At 51.1% G+C, this 23,623-nt stretch overlaps 1 protein-coding gene across 2 annotated transcripts; it reads right to left on the bottom strand.

The window, feature by feature from the left end:
* Positions 1-418: 418 nt before the first annotated feature.
* WNT5A (Wnt family member 5A) lies at positions 419-22,953 on the bottom strand. Of its 2 annotated transcripts, none has more exons than XM_047691689.1 (5): positions 21,467-22,953; positions 15,370-15,503; positions 13,903-14,153; positions 9,190-9,482; positions 419-5,241 (listed from the first exon to the last, which is right to left on the bottom strand). In XM_047691689.1, the coding sequence occupies exons 1-5, from the start codon at positions 21,470-21,472 to the stop codon at positions 4,783-4,785; spliced, it is 1,143 nt and encodes a 380-aa protein (XP_047547645.1). In that variant the 5' UTR covers positions 21,473-22,953; the 3' UTR covers positions 419-4,782. The 2 variants fall into 2 exon arrangements, with proteins under 2 accessions (XP_047547645.1, XP_047547652.1); XM_047691696.1 differs by lacking the exon at positions 21,467-22,953 and adding an exon at positions 15,912-15,981.
* Between the last annotated feature and the right edge of the window lie 670 nt (positions 22,954-23,623).

Genomic DNA, 23,623 nt, shown 5'->3' with positions numbered 1-23,623 from the left:
ACACACGGCTCACAGCCGTGCCGCATGGAAAAGCAACCAGCAGAATGTTTCAGGTGATCCAGTCTCTTTATTTTGAACACTATTTTCGCTCTCTCCTCAAATCCTAGTCTTCCTTCTCTTGCCCTGGAATTTTGCCATAATCCCATGTCACTGCGCTCACCTCCGACGATAAGTAATAATGTCCTAACATGACACTTCTAGGTGAGCAGCAGCAGCAGAATGAATTAAGAACAGGCAAAACAAAAATGAGCGTTAAAATACAAAGTGAACCCTCAAATTTCAACCAAACTATCACACACATGCGTGAAACGAAGTTTCTTTTCCTGGATACCCTAAGCCATCATCATGCTCTGTGCCCGCGTGCAACTCTGATGGCCACGGACACCATCTCTGCTAAACACACACGTGACTGCACCGATTTCATAAAATGATTTTAATAGAAAAGTACAAGGTATGAACAAAAATAAATAATCTTTATCTCATGTCTAGCCCAGCAAATTGTACATTGTATATAAAACTGATCTAAGTGGTAATTTTCCTTGTTTCTTTTCTGCTTTTGAAACACTGAGACAGCATTTGAATGAAATCTTCTATATTCAAATCGATACATTATTTGCATTAAAAAAAATCATACCAACCTTTAATCATTCTACATCCATTTTTTAAAGTTGGCTAACAAGATGATGTTGCACTAAAATAAAATATCATCCAATCATCAGGTTTAAGTGTAAAGTTTGTGCAAACAGGTAAATTAGAAGATGCATTTCCTAAGTTTTAATTCCTACACTGCCAAATGTTTCCTGTATTAAAAACTCATTTCATCATCTTCCTTTCAAAACATGACCTCTGGTTTTCCCCATTCCATAGAGAGAAAGGAGGCTAAAAAATACTTTAAAAAAATAAATATTTTAAAAGTATACTTTACAGTGATAATGCGGTATCTTCAACCTGTGCCTTGGTGTGTATCTGCATTACATATAGGCTTCAAGTTATAAGTACCTTTTCTATCTTTCTCCATCTATATTATGCACCACTCAGTCTTTGGGGACAGTTTTTGCTAATGACCTCTTGGAGCCAGTCACTACCAGCCTCTCATTTGGAGCCCTTATCCTACTACGGTATCACATTTGATAATTCCGGTGGCTTGAATAACGTTTTTGCAAAAACAAATTGAAAACTGGTATTGGCAAAATCATAGGAGAAAAGGGTTTCAGGGAGGCTAATAAACCAGTCTCAGGAGGTCAGCAGCTCGAAGAACCAAACAGATAAACCGGACTGAAACTTAAAACAGTTTTCCTTTTCCTTGAGCCCATAATTACTATTTTGAACATGACTCTGTTTGCCGCTGCCCATATATAAATTTTTTGTTAATTTCCCTGTATTGGGAAGATCTTGAATGCACTCCAGGATGAGAAGGGAAAATATGCTGACGTTCCTAAGTGAAGTATATGTTTTTGCAATAAAGAACACTGGTCAATATACAACTGAGGAAAAACTGAAACAGATGTGAGTCCTAGAACCACAAGCGTTTGAATTTACCCAGAAATGCTATTTTAAACACTCTATATGTTGGTCTACTGTTTTTTTGTGGAATAATGCATTCTTGGCATCCTTAAAAGGTTTCAATATGTTACAAGGTTATCCGGAAAGAAAAAAGCAAAGGGCTAACATATCCATCTGTGCGGCGCTGGCCAGATTGCGGGGTACGTTTTCAGAAAGTACGAGAATTATTAATTGCACTTAACACAACGAACCTTTAGTTTCCCATGAGTTCCATCCTCTGCAGACTGAGACTTGCTTTTCATAGAACTACTTTCAAAGGCGCTCCGTCCCTAGTAACTTCAAACAGAGAGGTGCAACAGAGGCGGTGGTAAACACAAACTTTTGGGTGAAAATACTGGTTATGGATAAAAGCATGTGCCTTCTGCATTCTTCTCCGAGATGTTACAACAGCAACACGCTCTAAAACAATTAAGTTACATGCATAATGCTCAAAGAATGTGAGCGATCCTATAACCAGCTTTAAGCCATCTGCTTGACTTTTCTTTTTTTTTCTTGAGGAACATATATAGGAAAGAGAATTCCCCTTTTGTTCCATTACATATAGAAATCTTTTGAAGCTTCCAAAGTTTGGCTTTGGTAAAACTCTGTACTCTTCTATTATTCTGATGTGTAGTCATTCTAAACTATCCCTCATGGTTTCTCAAAAAAAACTTCCACATGAAGTATCTGAAAGACAATTGAAACCACTTACCAATATACAAGTAACGTTTTATTTTTATATTCTATCTTCCATTTGGCATAAGCCTTTCGATGTTTGTTTTTTAAACCAGTGAAATATACAAATCACGCAAGACAGAAATATGTACATTAGAAGTACAGAATAAAGGCCATAGAAGATATACATAATATCTGAATGACAAGTAGAATATCTTACATTAAATAGTTTCTTTTAAAAACTAGGATTGTTAAACTCAACTCTCTTCATAAACATGAATCACTAAAAAGGAACAAAATCTGGTTTAGCAAATAAAAAAATTACTTCATGGTTTTTGTATAATAAAAACCAAAAAAGTGACATTTTAAACTAATTAGTGCTTTATAATTTCAAGATCTTTTGCTTGCAATTCACTGCAACTGAGGGGACGAGAATATCTTCGTGCAATAAATTAAAGAGCCACAGGTGGCGGAGGTCATTGTGAAGGTCACTGAGCCTAGAAGGGTTGCAGGAGATGGGTGTCTTTCCAAATTTATAAAATAGCATAAGTCTGAAATAAGAACACATTTGATGGCACTTTTAGGAAAGAGGTGTCCTTTGCTTTAAAGAAAAAAAATTTTTTTTCTAATTAGCTATGTATGCCATGAGCTTAATTTTCCTTATGGACTCAAACAGGTGCTATTAGGCACCAGTTTCCACTCCGCAAATTGAACCGCGGCAACACAAACGTGGACAATGCTTCTGAGTTTTGAATCTCTCTTCATTTCCACATCCATGGCAAACGAATAATGCCCTTTCAGGAAAGTGTACAGAGATGGAGGTTGGAGAGAAGGGGTTGGCGCAAGGCTGATAAAAGGAATTTTCAAACCAACATGCATTTCGCAGTAAGACCTTCCAGATTCCTCAGAAACAAGGCTGTTTTGTGATGCTCCCTCCAGGTGTGATCGATCGCATCAGGGCCGCAGCCCAAGCTCAACCTGGAAAACTTTTGGAAAAATCCCCATTGGATTGCAATGAAGAGTAACAATGCTCTAGACGGAGAAATCACCTCAGAATAAACTGTAAGTAACTGGCTGCACTGAGATATATTTATATATAGATGTGTGTGTGCATATATATATGTTATGTACAAAAAACTTTTGAGATATCAGGCACCATTAAACCACACCCCCCCCCTTATAAATGCAACTGTTCAAGTACACTAGGAACAGCCTTAAGGTACACCTGCAGTATAATAGGAAAAGCTGGAGTGGATAGTTGACACGCAGGATCACAAGAGTGAAACGCTTGCAACACCTCTGGGAACTCCATTAGCCGTGTAAGGTCATTAAAACCTATAAAACGACTGCTCCTCAAAAATAAAAGTTTGAGGGGGAAAAAATTCCCTAAGTAGCAAACCGTTTCCCAAGTGGAGCTTGTCATGTTTCATTTCCTGTCCCACAATCAAAGGGACCTACTGGAGCTGCCTTTTGGCCAGCATCACATCAAACCAAGGCCAAGAGGAATCAGAGAGGACCTGGGGTTGAGCGGGAGGGCCGATGTCACGGTTTCCCCCTCACGCAGGATTTCCGCTCTGGGGCAGGGCTGATCTGCACCCAGTTCAGTTACCCTGTTGTTTGGGCTGAGGATCTGTGAATGGAATTCGTTTATTATTTTCATCATTATCATTTATTAACCAAGCATCCCTAAGAAAATTACAGTGTAGTTTTTTTGTTGTTGTTTTTTTTTTTTTATTCAGGCCAACCTCCCCACCTCTCTCCAAACGAAAAGGCTAGTACCCAGAATCATTCGGGGATCCTTTTCCAATCTGATAACCTAATTCCTGTAACAGCGTCAGATCAGGATCTTGATATGGGTTTTTTTTAAGGCTTTTAACTTCTGGAGCTTTCCTGCCTGTTCCCCAAGTTTCAGTAGCTACTGGTACAGAACCCTGTGCAGATTGAACATTTGAGGAAAAGGAGACAAATGATACATCTTGGAGGGATGAGAGATTTTTGCTGTTACTTTTTAAATTACCAGTTTGAAAATGTTTCCAACTGGCAGCCCCTAGGGAAGGGGTGGGTCTCATTTCGTGTTTGTTTCTCTCAAGACCCTTCCTCGTTCCCTAGAGCACTGACAATCCATTTTGGTCACAGAAGCTGAATCATGCATAGAGCTGTACCACCCCCTTCCAGCTGGTTGCTACCTGTCCTATATTTGACCCCACAGTTGAGAAAAAGAAAACATCTTTCCTTTCCCTTCTAGATGTGCACACAACTAAGGGTACTTGTAATCTCCCCTCATCCTATACCATCAAAAGAAGTCTTGTCTTACCTTTCCAAAGATGCACAAAATAAATATTTGTCTTGGTTCCCACCCCCCCATTATTGTCAAATAATAATTATAATATTAATAATAAACCACAGAGTTCTTAGATGGGAACAGAAAAAAAATGCTTCCGGTTGCAATGCTGGGGGGAGGGGGGGAATAAAACAATATTAAAAGAGAAACCAGAATCACTGTACGTTCTATAAATAAGTGGGTCCGGGAGCAGGGCTGGGTGACGCGCGGGCAGCGGGCACCCGCTATTTGCACACGAACTGGTCCACGATCTCCGTGCATTTCTTGCACTTGACGTAGCAGCACCAGTGGAACTTGCAGTGGCAGCGCTCCGTCTGCACGGTCTTGAACTGGTCGTAGCCGCGGCCGCAGCACATGAGCTCGCAGCCGTCCATGCCCTCCGACGTCTTGTTGCACAGGCGGCCCTGCGTGCCCAGCGAGCCCGTGCTCTCGTTGCGCACGCAGTAGTCGGGGCTGGGGTCGATGTAGACCAGGTCCTGCGTGGTGGGCGAGTTGAAGCGGCTGTTGACCTGCACCAGCTTGCCTCGGCTGTTGAGGCGCATGGCCGCGGCGCTGTCGTACTTCTCCTTCAGGGCGTCGCCCACCTTGCGGAAGTCGGCCAGCTGCAGCCAGCACGTCTTGAGGCTACAGGAGCCCGACACCCCGTGGCACTTGCAGGCCACATCGGCCAGGTTGTACACCGTCTGTGGGGAGAGAGGACAGTCAGCGCACCCACTCGCAGAGGAGCCTAGAGCACAGCGGCGAAGGGGTGTGTTCCCAAAGCTCCCCCCGTCATTTTCCCCCCAGGGAGCAGTAGCCACCAGCTCCCCCAGGGCCCGGCCTAGTTCCTCCTTCTCCTCCTGTGCTACCAGAAGGCAGGTGTTGCCTTCTTCTTTTTTTTTTTTTTTTAAGATTTTTTATTTCTTCATGTAACAGAGAGATCACAAGTAGGCAGAGAGGCGGGGGGGGGGGGGGGGCAGTCTCCCCGCTGTGCAGAGAACCCGATGTGGGGCTCGATCCCAGGACCCTAAGACCATGACCCGATTGGAAGGCAGAGGATTAACCCACTGAGCCACCCTGGCGCCCAGGTGTTGCCTTCTTTAAAAAAATCTACAAAATAAATGGGCTCTTAGCCTCTCATTAGTATACCTCACCGGAAGCAACAACCAGCTTTTAAATGGTAACAGGAAAACACTCCAGTTGCTTCCTTTTTCCCCAAGGAAAATGTCTTGAACACTGATCCCAGAGACTATCCATAATTCCTGCTTTCCTCACCTGGTTAAATCCCCTCTGCCAGCCTATGAGGGCAAGGCTAGTATCTGACCCATCTCACAGAGAGGAAAAGTGAGCTCCATAGAGTTACCCAGGAAGGGAGGGCTGCCAGGATTTGAACCCAGGTGGTTGGGCTCCAAGCTCATGCTCAGTGACTTGCCCATGGGCACCCAGCTGCTAAGTAGGAGGGCGGGGTGCAGGGGCAGCCCCGTGTGATCAGCGTTCAAATCTCAGTCACTATTATTATTAGTGTCCCAGGCACTATCATCAGAGACTTTATACTATTTATCTCATTAAAGCCTCCCAAATAACATTATAATGGATTAGATGATGGTACAGGGCACAGAGAGGGTAAGTGTTCCGCACAGGCCACACAGCTGGAATGTGGGGAACCAGGTCTGGATCTCAGGCATTCTCACTCCTGTGTCCTGCACAGTTCCTAACCCTTCCCCACACTGTCTAAGAAAGAGCACCCACACCGGACCTAGGCAGATGTGAGCTTTGCCCTAACTGTGCCCTGGCATTGAGGCAACTGGCTGTACCTCTCAGAGCCTCCTCTTTCTATCTGGGAAGGGGAACTGTAATGGTACAAACCTTGCAATATTGTTGTAAGGATAAAATGAGGGGATGCAAGGAAAGTGTTACATGGCATATGGGATGCAATCAGTGAATCTGCTCTTTCTCCAGGGTGATGAGCCCAAGGCATCCGGGTGCTGGTCCTGGGCTCTCACTGGGTCACCTTGGCCTCCCAGTAGCAGCGTCCACTGTCCTGGCCTCACAGCACCGTGCCCAGCAGTCTGGGAGGCGGTGGCTGCCTATTTATAGTCCCCACTGCTCACAGCTCCGGTGCCAGTCACCCTTCACAGTTGGAGTGGTGCCGGCAAGCTGCAGGAAGCCTGTCAAGAACCTGGAGGCTGGAGGGAGCTAGAAGGCGCCTTACACCCAGAACAGCTCCCTTCATCCTCTAAGGATTCATAAAGGGCTTTTTTTAAAAGGGGGGCCAGAGGGCAAAATGTACTCCCTTGGCAAAAGAGATTCAGGCACTCAGCTAAGGTGTAGAAAAGTTTTGCAAATGTATTTAACCTTTGCTCCCCTTTGAGGAAAATAAAAAGCTAATGCCCCCCAGGCGATTCTAATATGATTTCCTGGCACAGGGTCCAAATCTCTTCCTCCCTTACCCCACTGTCCTGGAGGAAAACTGTCTTCTCTGCAACCTCATCTGCCAGGATCCAAGCGCAGCTCACTGCTCCACTTATAAAACCTACCAAAAGAACTCACTCTCTATTTAAAAATGTAGATGGTAAATGACATTCTAATATTAAAGGTGCTTTTCCAACTCCCCAAAACCTCCTCTTTCCACTTGGAAATCCCTTGACCTTCTCTTCTTGGTTGCTAAGCCTCTGATCGTTTCTCTTCATGAGAGAAGTCAAAGAAGTCCCCTCCATGGATGAAAGTACCCAATATGGGCACAATAGGCCCGGAAGAGTCAACCACATCTCTCTCTTGGAGGTGCGTCTGGTCTGAGGCCCTGGGCACTGCTGTTTGCTCAGAGTACTGGGATGTGCCCCCTGTGAAGACAGGGGCAAGCTTTATGGGCTCCCACAGGGAGTGGGGCTGACATGCCCATGATGTGGCCTTGGTCAGCTCCAGAGGGGAGAGACAGCAATGGGAGGCTTGAGAAAGAAGCTCTGAAACTGTAAAGTGACCCCTTACAGCACCACAGGCAAAAATCTACGGAGTTTAGTCCTTTCTGAGCACCTCCACATTTTTAACATCAATGTGAGAAGCTAGGTTAGCTGGAATTATCTAGATAATCTTTGACTTCTCTGTTCCCCATTTCATAACATCTAACAATTAAGTTATGATTTATCAAGCACTCACTAAAGGCGGATGCTAAACTCAGCCCTTGGACTGAACCCTGTGAAGCTATTGTTTTACGGGTCAGAGAGAGTGAAGCACTGGTAACTTCGTATGAACCTACCCCTGTATGATCCCACTTAGTCCTCATATAATCCCACGCGATAGTTCATGCCATGACCTTCCAAAAGATGTGCAAATGAGGAAACTGAGACTCATACATGGGAAGGAACAGAACTGGGTCTTAACCTAGACTTCTTTAATTCTGCAATCGATAGCCCTTTACCCCCTGAGCTGTGACGCATGAGTTTAATAAAAACGTGCCTGGGCTTGTATCTCAATCCATCAATTTTTCCCCCATGGCCATGAAGTGGTTCTCTAGGGCCTCAGTTTCCCAAGCTTTAAAAATGAGGGTGTGTGGTTAGAGGGTTCTAAGACTCCTCCCAGTCCTCTATATTTTACTCTGTGATTATCTTCCCTTTTCCTCACCCCAAAATACAGAAGAGTGAAATCTCTGACCAGAAAGTTCCTGGCACCTACCTTGGGTTCTGTGAAAAAATAATGACCCTGGTTTTCAATGCCGCCAAAGTTAAGGAAAGTTTCACCCCTTCATTTTAAAGCAGCCATAAAGTGCCATGTGTTTAACCGCAGGAAAAAAAGGGTCTTTTTAACTGTTGTGGAGAAGCGTCCCACCAGGGGAAGGAAAGAGTGGACCCAGAAGGCTGGTGAGGGCTTGCAAAGCTGGTCTCTCTGGGCCCTTCTGAGTGGCTCTCTCTTCTATCCAGAACCACCCTCGAGTGGCCTGATGGGCAGACCTATAAAAGTCCACACTCCTAAAAATGCCGTCTTTTTCCTAGAAAAACCTTTTAAACAGAACAAAACAAAATAAAACCCTCAATCCGTCAGGCCTGCTATCTAATGCCATGAGGAGAGGCAAGGAGAAAGCAAGTGAGGGAAAAGCCAAGTCCTGGAAGCTGAGCTGAGGGCTTTCTCCACTGGGCACCTCCCGGGATAAAGAACTCCCTCTCCCAAATTTAAGCCCAACCACAAACATGTTCCAAGGAGGAGGGAGAGCTTTATTCACATTTTTATTTCTGAGCTGGGCTGGCCAATGGCCCTGGGGACTAATTAAAAAGGCAGAGAAAGCTCTTTTTTTTTCTCCGGCGACTGCGACTGCAGAAGCACCTTTGCTGGAGGGGGCCAGGGCGGGATGATTCACCTCCAGGAGGCCTTTCTGGGGCGTGCACCCCTCTCCAGAGGGGCCTGGGTGTAGGTGGGGAGGGAAGAAGGGAAGGAGGCGGACAGGGGAGCAGCGAGGGGCAGAGTCAGAAAGGGAAAGAAGGGGCTGGATGCCGGGAGAGCGACCGAGGAGCAGGTACACCTGGAGGGCGGTGCAGGGCGGCACCGAGGGCCGGAGGGTCAGCGGCCGAGCCTGGGGACCCCAGCGGGACGGGAGCGGGCGGCGGGGGTGGGGGGGGGTGGGGGGGCGTGGCGGGCTGGGGGCGGGGGCGGGGGGGACTCACCCTGCGGCCGGCCTCGTTGTTGTGCAAGTTCATGAGGATGCGCGCGCTCTCGTACGAGCCCTTGGCGTGGATGCGCTCCCGCTCGCGCGCGTCCACGAACTCCTTGGCGAAGCGGTAGCCGTAGTCGATGTTGTCCCCGCAGCCGCCCCACAGCCAGTCCCGCGGCAGGTCCTTGGGGCGCGCGGCGCGGCTGCAGCCGCAGGTGGACAGCTCGCCCTCGCGGCACGCGCGGCTCATGGCGTTCACCACCCCCGCGGCGCTCACCGCGTACGTGAAGGCCGTCTCGCGGCTGCCTGCGGGCGGGACGCGGGGGTCACCCGGCGCCTGCCGGCGGCCGGGCTCCGAGGGCCCGGGGAGCCCCACCCACCCCACCCACCCAGCGGCCCTGGACAGAGGGGCCGGGGGCGCCCCAGCCCTAACACCCACACCCCCGGGGCCGGCCCCCACCCCCAGGGGAGGAGGCAGGACAACCGCCCAACACGCGGCCGCGGCAAGTGACAGGAGCAGCAGACCCCTGACACCTTTACTCTTGACACTGAAGCGGCCACTGCGCTCAGGCAGCGCTGGACTGGTTTTCCCTCCAGCCCCTGAAAATCCTGGAAACTTACTTCCCAAAACGCACGTGAAAGAAGTCATTGAGGGAGAACAGAACGTGGGGAGACCTCCTTACGCTTATGTTAAGGTCTGGTGTCATTTTCATCTTGAGTTACCTCAGGCGGGAGCACAGAATTTGCTAGGCTTAGAGCCTCTGAAAGTCTCTGGCCCTGGAACCCAGAGGCTGCAGCAGCCCTACTCCGGGGGGCCCGGCTCCCCCTGTTCCATCAGGAGGCACAGGGTGCCTGTCTCAGGCTCTTGACATCCCCAGAGGACATTTCTAAACCTGTTCCTAGAGTATTAGAGTGAAAGTTGCCCCTTCTTCAATCCCAAGCTGATGGGCCTGATACTTCTCCTTCCAGAAGATGGAGGTCTACTTCTAACAGCCTGCTATCATTTATGCTACTTCTGCAAACCAACCCCCCCACCCACAGCCTTAGCCTCAGAGCATTAGAATAAATAGCAAGAAGGAAGAAACCACAATCTGAGGGGAAAGGAAAAGTCTTCCTCTTCCTGAAACCCTGTACAACACTGATAGAGAAGTCCCATTCATTGGGAGGAAAGTGGAGGCGATCATAGACTACCTCAACTCCCACTTGTACATGGAGACGTTTCTACGTGTAACAAGAAGCCACTTAATAGAAATGTGGTACCAGAGAGAAAGGGTTAACGCTTTGCCCGCTGAAGCTGGGGCTGAGGGGGTGTACTGGGAGGTAGGGGGCTCACTTTCTTCAACTATAAAATAAGTATTTAACTAGATGCCTGGGCAGAAAAAAAGGCCACTTTTGGTGCTGAAATCCCTGTACCAGAGTAAGTTTTTCTGACACTTAAAGAGCTTCCTAACAATCTTTGGTGGTGGTGGGGGGGGGGGGGGTAATAGCAGCAGAACAGCTGACAACAGGACTCCACCCCAACCAGAAGGGTCCGTCTGAGGAGGACAGCTATATCATTCCAGGATCCCACAGGCTGCCCTCTTCGGGACTCGATCTCTACACTCAATCCACAGACATGTGTGATTCCTCCTTCCAGGAATAGCGAAGGTTCCCAGCTACCACAGACCTTCCCTCCCACAATTTGAAAAAAATGAATAATTTGAGGAGCGTGTTGGTGGTTGGCAGGAGGATACAGAAAGTTCCTAAGGGGTGTTCCGTGTATCTAACTCAGATGAGAGAGGCAGGGCACATCAGGGAGTGGAGAGAAAGGAGGAGAGCAGACAGATTCTGGGGAGTTATTTGAGGATTAATACTGATAGTACAGAAAAATTTGTGGCCCCAGATGGGAGATCTGTAGAGTAAGGCAGCCGCTAGAAGAAGAGAGATAAAGAGTCCTGTGGAGATAGAAGAACATGAGGTACTGTCTTTCCAGGAGACAGCGCATAAAAGGGCTTTCGTACAAAACACAATAATGCTGCTTTTTTCATGGGTCTACCTTGAGCATTTCCTTTTTTTTTTTTTTTTTTTTTTTTTTTTGCCCTGGCACCCAAACCTGGTCAGAATCTCTTTAGCTCATTGGTCACTGCAAGGAAAAATGTCAGTTTGAAAAGTGCTCTTTGGCTAATAGGCTATGGACACAGCTATCCCAGATGGAACACTGCGGGTTCAGTTCGGGTTCCCTCCCTGTGAAATCTACCTCTCTTCAGACCCTCACACCCCTTAAAAATGGAGCCTTTCTTATGTATCTTTTCACAGTGTGGAGACAAAGAAGAGACGGAGACAAAAGCTGAAGGAAAGGATAGCGTGATGAAAAATGAGAAAGTTTCCGAAATGAGGAGTGGGCCCTTCACTGGCCAATTGTATACAGCGCCTCCCAGGCAACTAGCACCCTAGAAAAATGAGTCAAAGAGGGATGGAAGTGGCAGCCTGAGTTTCTCAGACACTGGCCCCATCACAGGGTCAGATTCTCACGGATTGCTCCCCATGTCCCTGGTTGTACTTAGTGCTCTGGAGTGAGTACATACACACACACCCCTTGCAACATCAAAGGTGCCTTAAATTTTCCCTTAGCTCCTTCTCTTCAAACAGACTCATAAATAAGAAAGTGAAAGCCAAGTAAATTTCCCACTGTTAGGGTTGGGTCCATGTTCCCCTTCCACAAAAATCTATTCTGGTTTTTCTTCCCTCCATCTCTTTTTTAAATAAATAGAAGAGAGGGCCCCTATTCCTCCGGAAGCCCAGCAGCAGCTTCCTGCCATAAGACCCCAGGAACCTGGGGGACTTTTGGCAAAGGAGGATGGGGTGGGCTCTCAGATGCCCAGGACGTGGGTAAACTTGACGCTAGTATCTTAGCAGGGTGCCCCAGGAGGAAGTTCGATTCCCACCCACTCGCTACCAACCCAGATGGGAGTACCACACAGCTGAGGACCAGACAGGGTATTTGCAAGGGACAATTAACTATAAGCCTTTGTACCAAAGGTTCTGCTTGTTCCCTGAGGAGGCAGGCTCTTTGAATCTTGGACCACATTTTAAATAAATCTCCAGCAGAACTCATATCCACTTAGCAAATGATAACTTATTCTGAACGTTTTGGCCCAACACAGGCTACATAGGAAGAAGAGGAGAGGATCTTAAATCAAAGGCCTGTTCCAGTGATGACACAGAAAAACCATTCCAATGGCTGTTTTGCTTCCTGGTTACCCATCAAAAATGTATGGCTTGAGCAAACTCATATACACGCAGAAAAGTGCTCCCAGAGTTTGACAGGGAGGCAGTGTAGGGGGAATACATAAGGCCAACGTGAGAAGGGAAAGCTGACAACTTACCATTCTGATACGTTGTGAGCTTGCTCACAACAAGGCAATGCAGAAGGGAATCTCCACCACCCCAGTTTACTATACAGGGCACTCCACGTTCAGGGCAGGCTCCTGTGTTCCTGCCGCTTAACTCCTGAATTCGGATCCCAGTATGCACATTAGCACATTTTAATCATTAACAGGAAGGACAAAGCCCTATGAAACTGCAGGCTGAGAGTTGCAGACCATTTTGCCATTCAATCAGAGGAATGGCTTCCAGTCCTGTATTATTTTAGTATATGAAGTCGCTTGGCTTCTTGGCTCAAACATCCACTGACAACTCTTTTTTGTTCTCAATGAATGCACTTTTCAGGGTTTTTATAAAAGCATTTTATCCATCCGTGACGGATATTAAGCCAACTTTTTTTTATCTTCAGTCCGTCTAAACAGTTAATTGCTTTGATAAATGGCTTCTTATTTTAGGAATCACCGCGGTCATATTAATTATAAGGGCTTGTTTGCATAATACTAAAAGGACCTAAAATATTCACACTAGAAAACACACACAGGATCCCATCTGTCAGATAGTATCCTATGCTATTAAACCAAACCAGAAGCAGACAGAGTTTCCAAATTCTTTGCCTTTGGCCCCATTTTAACGCCACCTCCTCCCTGCATGCACTACCAAGTTCAAGGATACGTTTAACCTAAAGAATCTGACTGTGAGCAATACATTTAAGACTTTTTTTTAAGTCTCTAGGTTGGGATCCGAAGCATGTGCTTGTATGTCAATAGCCAAAATCACAATGTAAATGGGACCACTTCTAATTAAAATTCTTTCTGGGCCTAAAAATAAAGCTTTTAACATATATATCTCTATAGCCTCAGGAAACATCTATATTAGGAAAATTAAAACCTTATTCGCTCCCAACGTAGCCAGCATTCGAAAGATGACAGTATTTAGTTTGATGCGTGGGCCATTTGAATTGTGGCTTAAGAGACTTCTAACCGTTAAAAGAGTTTTGAAGTTTAAAAGGATATAAATGACTCATCTTTCCTCACCTCCTTTTGAGAAACTGAAATAAGCGTTCTGCTTCTCTTCCAAACAGAAGGCATTTTAGAAAAAAGTGCAGTGTTCAGAAAAACGAAGGTGTCTCTGATGCTTCCCTTCTGATTTAACTAAAGAAGCCCCCAGACTTATTATCATCAAGGTGTGGGAACAGGAATTAAGGCCAGGCGCAGTAGTGAGGAAGATTCTGGAAGACTGCCCCCCACCCTGCGCTCATCCAGCTGGAAGACTCCCTCCTTAGCAAGCTCCTAAGTGCTGGTGGAAGCCCGTCTGCAGGAGAGGGCTTAATCTGCATTTAACCAGCTGTTGCACAGTGTCCTACCTATCTGCATGACCCGGCCGAACACAGAGGTGTTGTCCACGGTGCTGCAGTTCCAACGCCGATGCCGGAACTGATACTGGCACTCTTTGATGCCCGTCTTCGCGCCTTCTCCGATGTACTGCATGTGGTCTTGGTACAAGTGGCACAGTTTCTTCTGTCCTTGAGAAAGTCCTGCCAGCTGGCTGCAGAGAGGCTGTGCTCCTATGATATATACTTCTGACATCTGAACAGGGTTATTCATACCTAGCGACCTAGAAGGGGTGGGGGGAGATGTGCATTCAAGATTTACGTGAACTCTCGAGGTAGGCCCCCTGAAAGCATGTCAGCGAGACAGAGTTTTCAGCACACAGATGCTTTTTCTCTCCTGCTTGTCCTCATGACAAAGTAGGAGAAAGGCTTCATAAAACTTCTCTGTTTAAACTGCGCTCAGAAAACGGAGGTATTGTACAATCCCCACCCCGCCATCTGGCTCCTCAGTTAGGTTTTCACTCCCTTCCTTGCCCCGGTTGCCATCTACCTGAACCCACATTTCCGAAATGGGGGAGATGGCGGTTCGGGGGACGGGCCTCTGATATAAGAGAAAGGGGACTCCCTTTGCCCCACAAATTGGACGGATCTGCCTTGAAAACGTATGCATGTGAAAGCAGACAAAATTAGACACGGGGAAGAGGAGAGAGGAGCTCCTTCTGACTGGTTGAAAGAATTGGGACACAAGTAGAGAGACTGAAGAAAATTCACCAGTTTCTGGACATTTTAAAAGGGCCCCTTAAGTGATTGTAAAAGACCCAAGACAGGGTATCCAGTGAACACAAGTCATGTTTGACAGTCAGAAGAAATGCTGTTCATTTAAAGGGAAAAAATATCCAGAACTCCGTCAAAAATAATCCTTTGGATACACTGCAGTCTATCTACAAGGCCCCTAACCAGAGAGAAACGCTCGTTTAAGGACATTTGACTACTTCATGTTCACCTCCTTTTGATCAAATTTCTAGCCCCAGTACTTCCCCACTTGGAGTGCAGCTGTCTTCCTAGAACACTCTGCCTGCCTCAGACCCTGAAGGTTAATAACCTCGAGTGACAGAAAATAAAAGCTGGAACTCGCTTTTACTACCTAGAGGTGGCAAAAGTAAATTTTATAGATAGGCTTACAATTATTAGAGAAGTGAATTTTGGTGCCCTTTTATTACATGATGTACTACAAGCAGACATCTGAACAAGGGCCTCACAGAAAAAGGGGGTAGATTTATAGGGTCCCATTCCCTACGGAGCTAAAGATTAAGCTTGACGATATTAACAAGTTAGAAGAAAATTCTGATTTCCAGATATACACACAAAATATATTATACACATATGTATCACATAAAGGCACTCAGACTCACGATTCAGCTTTAAATACTGCAGCATCGTACCCACGAATCTTAGAAAAAAGAAAATCAAACAAAGAATATGTACTTAGAAGGAACTTACCACCAAGAATTGGCTTCTATTACAACCTGGGCGAAGGAGAAAAATATGGCCAAAGCCATTAGGAAGAACTTGGAAGACATCGCACTTCCAGCCGTCCCCAAAGCAACTCCTGGGTTTAATATTCCAATCGACTTCTGGAGAGGGAAGAAAGGAGCAGATGTTTATTGCCTCTCAGATAATTTTCAAGCATACAAGTTTAAACAACGGAAGCATCCGGGGTCTCTTAAGTTTACTGTTGATTGACTGCGCTTCTCCTCCGTGAGTTTTTTGATGGCAAGATATAGGCCGTTTCTTTTTCCAAATTAATCCACCCACGCAACCTCACCAGGAAATCTGATTTCGCTGGGATCCTGCGTGCGGGGCACGCCAGCGATTACAAACATGTCTCAATGCTGTTGAGTCAAAGCCCCGGTGCCAAGCGCTGCCTCTTTCCTGCTCGTTCGCTTCCCGCACCCCCTCGCTCCCCTCTAGTCCGCGCTGTGCTGGGTCCCTCCTCGGGAATTCACTCGGGAACCCGCAGCCACCCTCGTCCGCTCTCCGACCTGGGCCGAGCAACAAGTGGAGCCGGAATTAATTCCATGGGCGAGAGGAGCGCGAAGGCTAGTGGAGCACGCCGCCGGCGGCTGCGGAGGAGGCGGGGTGGCCGGCGCGGGGGTGGGGGTGGGGGTGGGGGCAGGACGCGGGAGGGAAGGGCAGGGGGTGGGGGGCGAGGCCCCGGGGAGCCGCGTGCGCGAGAGTGCCCAGCTGGGAAATGCAGTTCGGAATTAACAGCGTATGTTTCCTAATCAGTTTACAGGCCGCTTTGGGGGAAGCCACTTCCAGGGGGGGCGGGGGGAGGGCATCCTGGGTTTCCTTAGGACACTGTTCAACTAGATTGGAGTGGGGAGGAGATGGGGGGCACTGGGGATAACGGGGAGAGAGACCTGCTCTCTCAACCCAGGAAACAGGAAAACAGTGCCCCCTCCCCTGCCTGCGGCCTCCTCTTGCCACTCTGCGCACCCCCGAGAAGAGGAGAAGGGATAGCACCCCTGAGGCAAATAGGGGGTCTGTCCTGGGAGAGGATCCCTTCCCTGCCCTCCCACAAATTCTGATTTTTCATTTCACTCTTTCTCCTGTCCCCCTTCGGTCCCCACTCCTGACAGCTGCCACGGAGAAAGAGGAAAGGAAACCAAGGGGGACTCCAGTTTTCTTTGGTCTTGGTCTGGGCTTGTCGGCCACTTCGCCACCACGGCCCTATGAGCCTGGCCTTAGAACACCTCCGGCCACCCTCCAGCCCAATTCAGACTCGGTTCGGGAAGTCCCGAACGGTGAAAGTGCAGGGCGAGGCCACCGTGGGTGCGAGTGAGCCCTCGGCGGGGCCAGAGATGCGCCGGCTCCCACGCCTCGGCTGAGCCCCTGGATTCCAGGCAGCAGAGAGGGCCCCGGCGGCGAAGGTTCCCGTTGTGAAGAATTTCGGGGGCAGGGGGCGGCCCTGGGAGCTTTCGCGGCCGTTCCCCCACCCCCCACTGGTGACTTGTCCACCTGTAGGCGGCGGGGGCGCGAGACAGTGGCCCGTGTGGGCGGGAGGAGCGGGTTCCCAAAATCCCCTTTTACGTTTCTGTTAAGTGTAACCCGGCTGCGCTGCACCGCCGGCAGCCCGGAGGGAGCCCCTTCCTCGGGAAAGGAAAGGTGAGCCTTTTCCAGGCGGCCGAAGGGCCTGGAAAGTGCGCCGTCAAAGGGACAGAGGGGACCTAGGCAGCCTTGGAAAAGCGAGGGGGCCCAGGAGCGTGCCACAGCTTTTCTGTGCCCGCCGTCCTTTTGACCAGACAGCTCGGGGCTTCTCCAAGAGGAAACGCTTATGTGGTCCCCCAAGCCCGCTAACCAGGGCTCTGAGCCCTTGGCCCACTCATTCTCCAAACGCGGCAAAGCTAGGGGCGCATCCCGGAGAACAGAAACCTGGGGTTTCCCCAGCTGAAGATAGAGAAGGCTCGGTCTCGCTCCCCACCCCCGTCCGAAGTGTCAAGTTTCCTCCAGGGGAGGGGGTGGGCTGCGAGGTCTGCCTTCGCGCGCGGCCCAGGCTGCAAAATCGACTCCCCCCACCCCTCCGCGGCCAAGGCCGCGCACGCACACACACACTCACAACACACCCATGCACATTCACACACTCAAACGCGTTCAATAGACACACACGCACCGACGTGCTTCCGAGACGCGGGCGGAGATGGCTGCTGGCCGCGCGCACTTTCCGAGCTTCCCGACGGGCGGGGCACGCGGGGCGGGGCGCGGGCAGCAGAGAAATTGATAACAGATTCGGCGGATTACAGCGGATCTCTTTGTTAGAGGCGAAGCCACACAACCGAACCGACTTTGGGCCCGATGACCCTAGGGAGAGTCCGCCCATTCCTAACTGGGAGTGGGTCACTGGGTCTCTGAAACTCGGGTCTCCCCAGCTCCAGATTAGGGGTAGGCCAGAGGTGTCCCAAAGGGGAACAGCCAGGAGAGCCCTGAGAGTCGCATCTCCACTTAACCCCGCGTGCTTGCCCGGAAACACTTGGCCCTCTTCCCGCTCCAATCCCCGTGCAACCCAAAAAAAGGCCCCACAAGTTTGAAGGACTGAAAGAACCCACAGCGAACTCACTAATAAATACATCGACTCTGAAGGGTAAACACCCCTGCCTGTTTACCAAGAGATCTGATCCCAAAAGACAGTACGAAATGAGACCTCTCCAGAGACGGTCACACCGGGGGTAAAACAAAAGTTCTGGGCAGAGACTGAGTTTACTAAAGAACGGGCTAAATGTTTTCGAACACTTTCAGAGCCACGAGAAGCCCGCTTATGTAAGGTCCTCAGAATCTGTTCCTAGCAAGCGATGGGGTGGAGGGCCGCGGGCGCTTGAGAGTTTCTAGCGCAGGGGAGGGGTGAGGTGGAGGGAGGACATTAGTGCTCCCCAGTTTCCAAAGCCAGAGCAGCTCAACGCAGTGATGCTTATTCTGTCTCTCCTCCGAAGCCTCTGCATTGTTCCTAAACCACCTTTATCCACTGGGGTGCGGGCTGGGGGTGATGAGAGGTGGGAGACAGGAAACCATCACTCTGGTTAGGTGAGGTTCCCAAGCCACAGAGCGGGTCTGAGCCAGCGTCCAGCACCCAAGTCCTCAGCTCTGCGGCCCCTAAAGAGAAATTCTGCAAAGGCAGGAAGAAGATTCTCGAACCTCACCCATGGGCGCTACCTCATTCGGTCTGGGCATCCCCTTCCACTAGGTTTTTTGAGTCTAGGTTCCCCCAAGTCTGGGAGAATGGAAATGAAGGGGGAGACCAGCTAGAAGTCAGAAGCAAGTTTGACCTGGGCTCGAGGTGGCTAAAAAGATAGGAAACTCCAAGAATCCCTGCTCTTGGTAGGAAATAAACTTTGTTTTCCCCACTGCGATCTCTTCCTAAAAGAAACAGAAAATTGTGGGAGATAAAAGACTGCAACCACAAAGTTGGGACGCCCTGCCCCAGGAAGTGCCCAGAGAGAAGAGGGAGCCAAGGGGCCTGAGCCTGGTGAGGCTGCCGGGAGGTCCGCTTTAAAGGGGGTGCGGAGGAGGACGTAGAGCTCCCCTAAGCCTCTGGCCTGGGCTCAGAGGGATCGAGGCAGCCCCTCACCGCCTTGTTGTGTCCACAGCACTACGTGTGTTGTGTGTGTGTTTGGGGTGGGGGAAGCCCTAGAGAGAAGGTGGAGGGAGCTCCTTGCGCCCAGTGATCAGTGCAAGGACTGCCCCGGCTCTGGACTGAACAGCAGGTCCGAGATCAAGGAGGCTCCAAAGGAAGAGCGGTGGCCAAGCCCGGCTGTTCCCGGTCTCCCCACTTCCATCCCAGGACGAGTCTCTTCAGACTTCAATACTTTCTCTCCTCTCTCTCTCTCTCTCTCTCACACACACACACATCACTTACACCTTTTCACACAGGTTAACCTCCAAGCACAGGCTCTCGACTTTATCCAGAGGAAGAGCAGAATGAAGGAGAAAGAAAATTAAAGATCAGTTGAACCCCCACCCTTCAGGGGCAGTTTCAACTCCGGTTTTTAATAGACGAAGAAATTGAGGCCGAGAAAGAGAAAGCAACACTTGTCCCCCACAGAGCAGGGGTGGGAGCGCCCAGGCCGTACCCTAGGCCTCCTAGGGCGACGCTCCTGTTCCTGCGCCCCGGGGACGAGGTAAACCCTTCCTCCTGTCTCCGAAGTCCCGTTTGCTGGATCGGACCCCTGGCCCCATCTGTACTGCGGCGGCTACGCAGAGCAGTTTGTTCTCTGGGGGCCTCTGAGGGGCCCTCGAGAGAGAGGTGGACCTGGTGGTCGGGAAGGACGAGCGGAGCCCGAGGTGGGAGGCAGAGGCGAGCAGCTGACTGCCCACCCCAAGGAGCAGACTCCCAGGCGTCCTACCTCGAGGCAGCCAACAGGGGGCAGCCGGCACCGCACTGCGAGGGTGAAAAGGCAGCGGGAAGAGCTGAGCTCGGTGCGCGCGATGCTAACCCGTTGTGCACCGGGGCGCTCCGGTGGGGAAAGGGAAAGGCCAGGGACTCTCGGGCCAGTCCTCCTGGGGGAGGGTCATCCTTTGTGGAGCCCGGCGGGACTAAGGCTCGCTAGTAAGCCCAAGACTGGAGAACAGCTGACCCTTTACTCCCCTCGCTCCCCACACACAGGGCACGGATCTACACACTCGGACACAGTTTACAAGGCGACTCCACAACTTGCGCGCTTTCAGCCTTGCCCCCACGAAACTCCCCTGGCAGAGGCTGTCTAGAAACGAAATCTCCATATCAGGCTGGGGCAGCAGCGAATCTTGGCGGGAGGGCAGGGGCTGAGGAGATGCGATCCCACCCCCGGCTCCAAGGGACTTCCAAACAGAGGGTTGTCCATTTAAAAACGGGAGAGGAGAAGGGGCCCCGACGCCAAACTGGAATTGGAGAGTAAAACAAGGCCCCAGGGGGCTCCAGATTTCGGGTTCTTTTTAAAACTTTTTTGGGAGGGCGAGCAGGAATTTGTTTGCTTTAGGAAACATCTTAATTCTAATCCCAACCTTGTTTTCTAGAAAAGTAAAATGGGAGAGGATCAAGAAAAGTGGAAATTAAGGATCGAAGCTTGGAGCACAGACAGAGGAGAAGTTGTTTGGAAAATAACAAGTTCTATTGCAGGAAGAAATGTTAACTTTTCGCAAAAGTGAACTCCCGGTGACCCTCGGAGTGTGTGACTCGGCTTTAACATACAACTGACAATTAAAACAAACAAGAGTTCACAAACTGCCCCCCTCCCGCTCTCCCAAAGCGGAGGCCCAAATGTTTCCAAAGGACACGGCAGATTCCGCGCAGGGGGCCAGGGCGCGCTCTCTCAGAGGACGGGATTAGAGCCACCACTGCCAACACTCCCCGCCCCCATCACCCCGGCAAAGTGCCGGAGCTCACCCTGTGGCGGCTAATAATGCTAATAACGCGACCCGGCTCCCACGCCGGGGTGCGCGCTGGCCCCCCACTAGGCACTCTTAAAGGCACACGGGCCTGCAGCGCTGAGATTCCCTGGCCCGGACGAGCCTGCAACCTGGCCTCCCGCAACAGAGGACGAGGGGAGAGGGGGCGGTGCACTGCTCTGGGGTGTAGGCTCCTAGTCCTGCCGTCGGGTCTCCCAACCAAGGAGTCCTCCTCCCCTTTCCGAGCCCCGGCCACACACCCTCTTGGTGCCCGCGCAGTGGGCGCTTCGTAAATATTTGTTGAATTGAATCATTATCCTGTTACTGAAATATACATAGTAAATTACACTGATGTTTCTTAGGGCAAGAACAAAGTCTTCGGTGAACCGCTCTCAGTTCTTCTGCCCTGGCTCTTCCTCACTTTTCCTCCAAAGTCCAAAAGGTTTGCAGAACTTTTGGTGGGACAAGAAGTCTCCCGGGAGACAGAGGCAGTGCGCGAGGGTGGGCGAAGGGGTAGGGGTGCCTGCCAGCTACGCCGGAGTTCTAGCTTCTGGAGGCAGTAGAAGAAACGGAAGGATAGGAAGAGGCATGTATGCGGGGGAGGGGGGTCAGTTAACTTCCAAAAGAAAAAAAGTGAAGAAAAAAAGTGGCGAGCGTCAACAGCGCACAGAACACCTACCTTCATGGCGAGGGGGAGGGGACGCGGCCGCGGGGAGGAAGTCGCCACCAGAGCAAGGGCAGCCGAGGAATCCGAGCGGAGCGGCTGGGTTAAGCCTGGGGGGACGATCCCGCGCAGAGCTTCGGGCTCCTCTTGGGCGCGTCCGGCAGGCGCAGGAAATCGGTGGCGAAGCGGTCACTGGCGCCCGAGTCCGAGGGCCCGAGCCGAAGCAGCGCCGGGATGCGCCCGGGAACCGAGGGGGCGCCGAAGCCCGCCGGCCGGCAGCAGGGGCAAAGCCGAGTCGGCGCGCAGCAAGGGAGCCGCGGGTCCGGCGAGGGCGTGCAGGCGACTGTTCCTCGGCGAGGCGCTCCCTCTCCAACGTCCATCAGCGACGGCGGTAATTAGGGCTTTCCAACCCCAAATGTGGGCGTGATTGTGCAAAAGACTTTACAACAAATTAAAAAAAAAAAATTCTTCACAAGAGGGTGAAAAAAATGCCCCACTACTCAACTCTGGCCCGGGGCGGGGGCGGGGGCGATCCGCGCGCCCAGGTGCCCCCAGTTCATTCACACCACGGATTCTGCAAACTCCCGGCGGCTCACGCCTCCTGATCTCCAGCTCCTCCTCTCCAAGTCTGTGGCCGAAACGTCTGCTTCCAGGCGCTGATCCTGTGGCCGCGAGTGAGTGTGTGGACGTCTGTGTACACACACAGACACACACCCACCCCCCACCCACCCACACACTGAAGCTTTGGGGCCACAGAACAATCAGGCGCGCATGGCTTTTTCTCCGGGAGATGCCGCTGAAAATGCACAAGTCGCCATCCGGACTACAAGAGTCAGCGCCAACTTTTGTCCTTTCATTTTAGGGTTTGGCAAAAAGGGGGCGCAAAATGGGTAAAAGTCGTCCCTCGAACGCTCTGCGCGGCGGTTTCGGGGGCGATGAGCGATTGTCCCGGGGGAGACACTGGCTCCCCCCTCCCCTCTTTCTCTCTTCGGGTTAATCCCCGTCTTTCCCCCGCCTTCCCTAGGGGAAGAGCGAAGAGGGGCGAGGGCACCGCGGGCGTGCGGCTGGGGAGGGGCGAGGGCCAGGGGCTCCGCGGCGGCCCTTCAGCTCTGGCGGTCCATGGCCGGCGCAGCTGCCCACCTCCTCGTTTGGCGCCGAGGCCCGAGGGGCGAGCGGGCGAGCAGGCGGGCGGTCGGGGGCACCGCGCGGCGGCGGCGGCGGCGGCGGGAGGAGCTCGCTCGGCGGCGGCCGCACCGAACCGGACTCTGGGCGGCGGAGGCGGAGGCGGCGCCTTGGAGCTCGCAGCAACCTTCCACGCGATCCTGCGCCCCGCAGCCAGACTGACCCGCCGCAGGGACCGCGACCCCCCCCCCACCCACCCCCGGCCCTCCTAGCCAACTGCCTCACTCTCTCTCCCTCTCTCCGGACTCCTCTTTCCCCTGCTGTTCTTAGAGGGGGGAAAATTTTTTTTTTAAGTTGTAGAACCAAAGGCGGCTGGAAAGAGAGAGGGAAGGGGGGAGAAAAGAAAGAAAAAAACTCAACTTCGCCTATGCGCATGCGTGGTGAGGCCGGCCTATGACAAACTCCACAGGATTTTAAAGCCGTACCACGGCTGGGGTGCAGGGGGGTGGAATACGCTCCCTGCTCGAGCCCCCTTCTCTGGGCTCCCCATCCCCCAGGCATCTGCTGAAAGAGAGAGGTCCACTCTGCAGCGGCTGCCTGCCGATCTTCCAAAGCCGCCGACCCTCCGGAGGATGAACCCCAACTTCCCGGTCTGAACTCCTTGGCTCGCGGGTCCCGGGACGCTCCCACTGGGTCTGCAGGGGGCCTGCGGCCCCAGCACGGAACCTCTGGGAGGACCTCCTCCCCATTATTACCCCGGGGGAGGGTCCCTAAGCCCAGAGGCTGGAGAACAGGGTAGACGCGCCCATCCTGCATCGCCCCAGTATAGTAGATTGGGGACTGGGGCGCGCGATTCAGCCTCTAGCTGCGACCCAGCGCACCCGGATGCGACGTGTGGTGCTGCCCGGTGGATCTAGGTGGTTGCCCTCAGGTGAGAAGCTTGCGAAGTTCGGCAAAACCGGATTCCAGACACTGGAACTTTTGGACACTTACAGACACCTGTGGTCGTCCCTGCAGGGACGCGGTTGGTGGATGTGTGCCCCCAAACCA

The sequence above is a fragment of the Lutra lutra genome, chromosome 1 (genome assembly GCF_902655055.1).
Source record: "Lutra lutra chromosome 1, mLutLut1.2, whole genome shotgun sequence".
Taxonomy (NCBI): Eukaryota; Metazoa; Chordata; class Mammalia; order Carnivora; family Mustelidae; genus Lutra; species Lutra lutra.
This window is presented reverse-complemented; position numbering and strand designations above follow the sequence as displayed.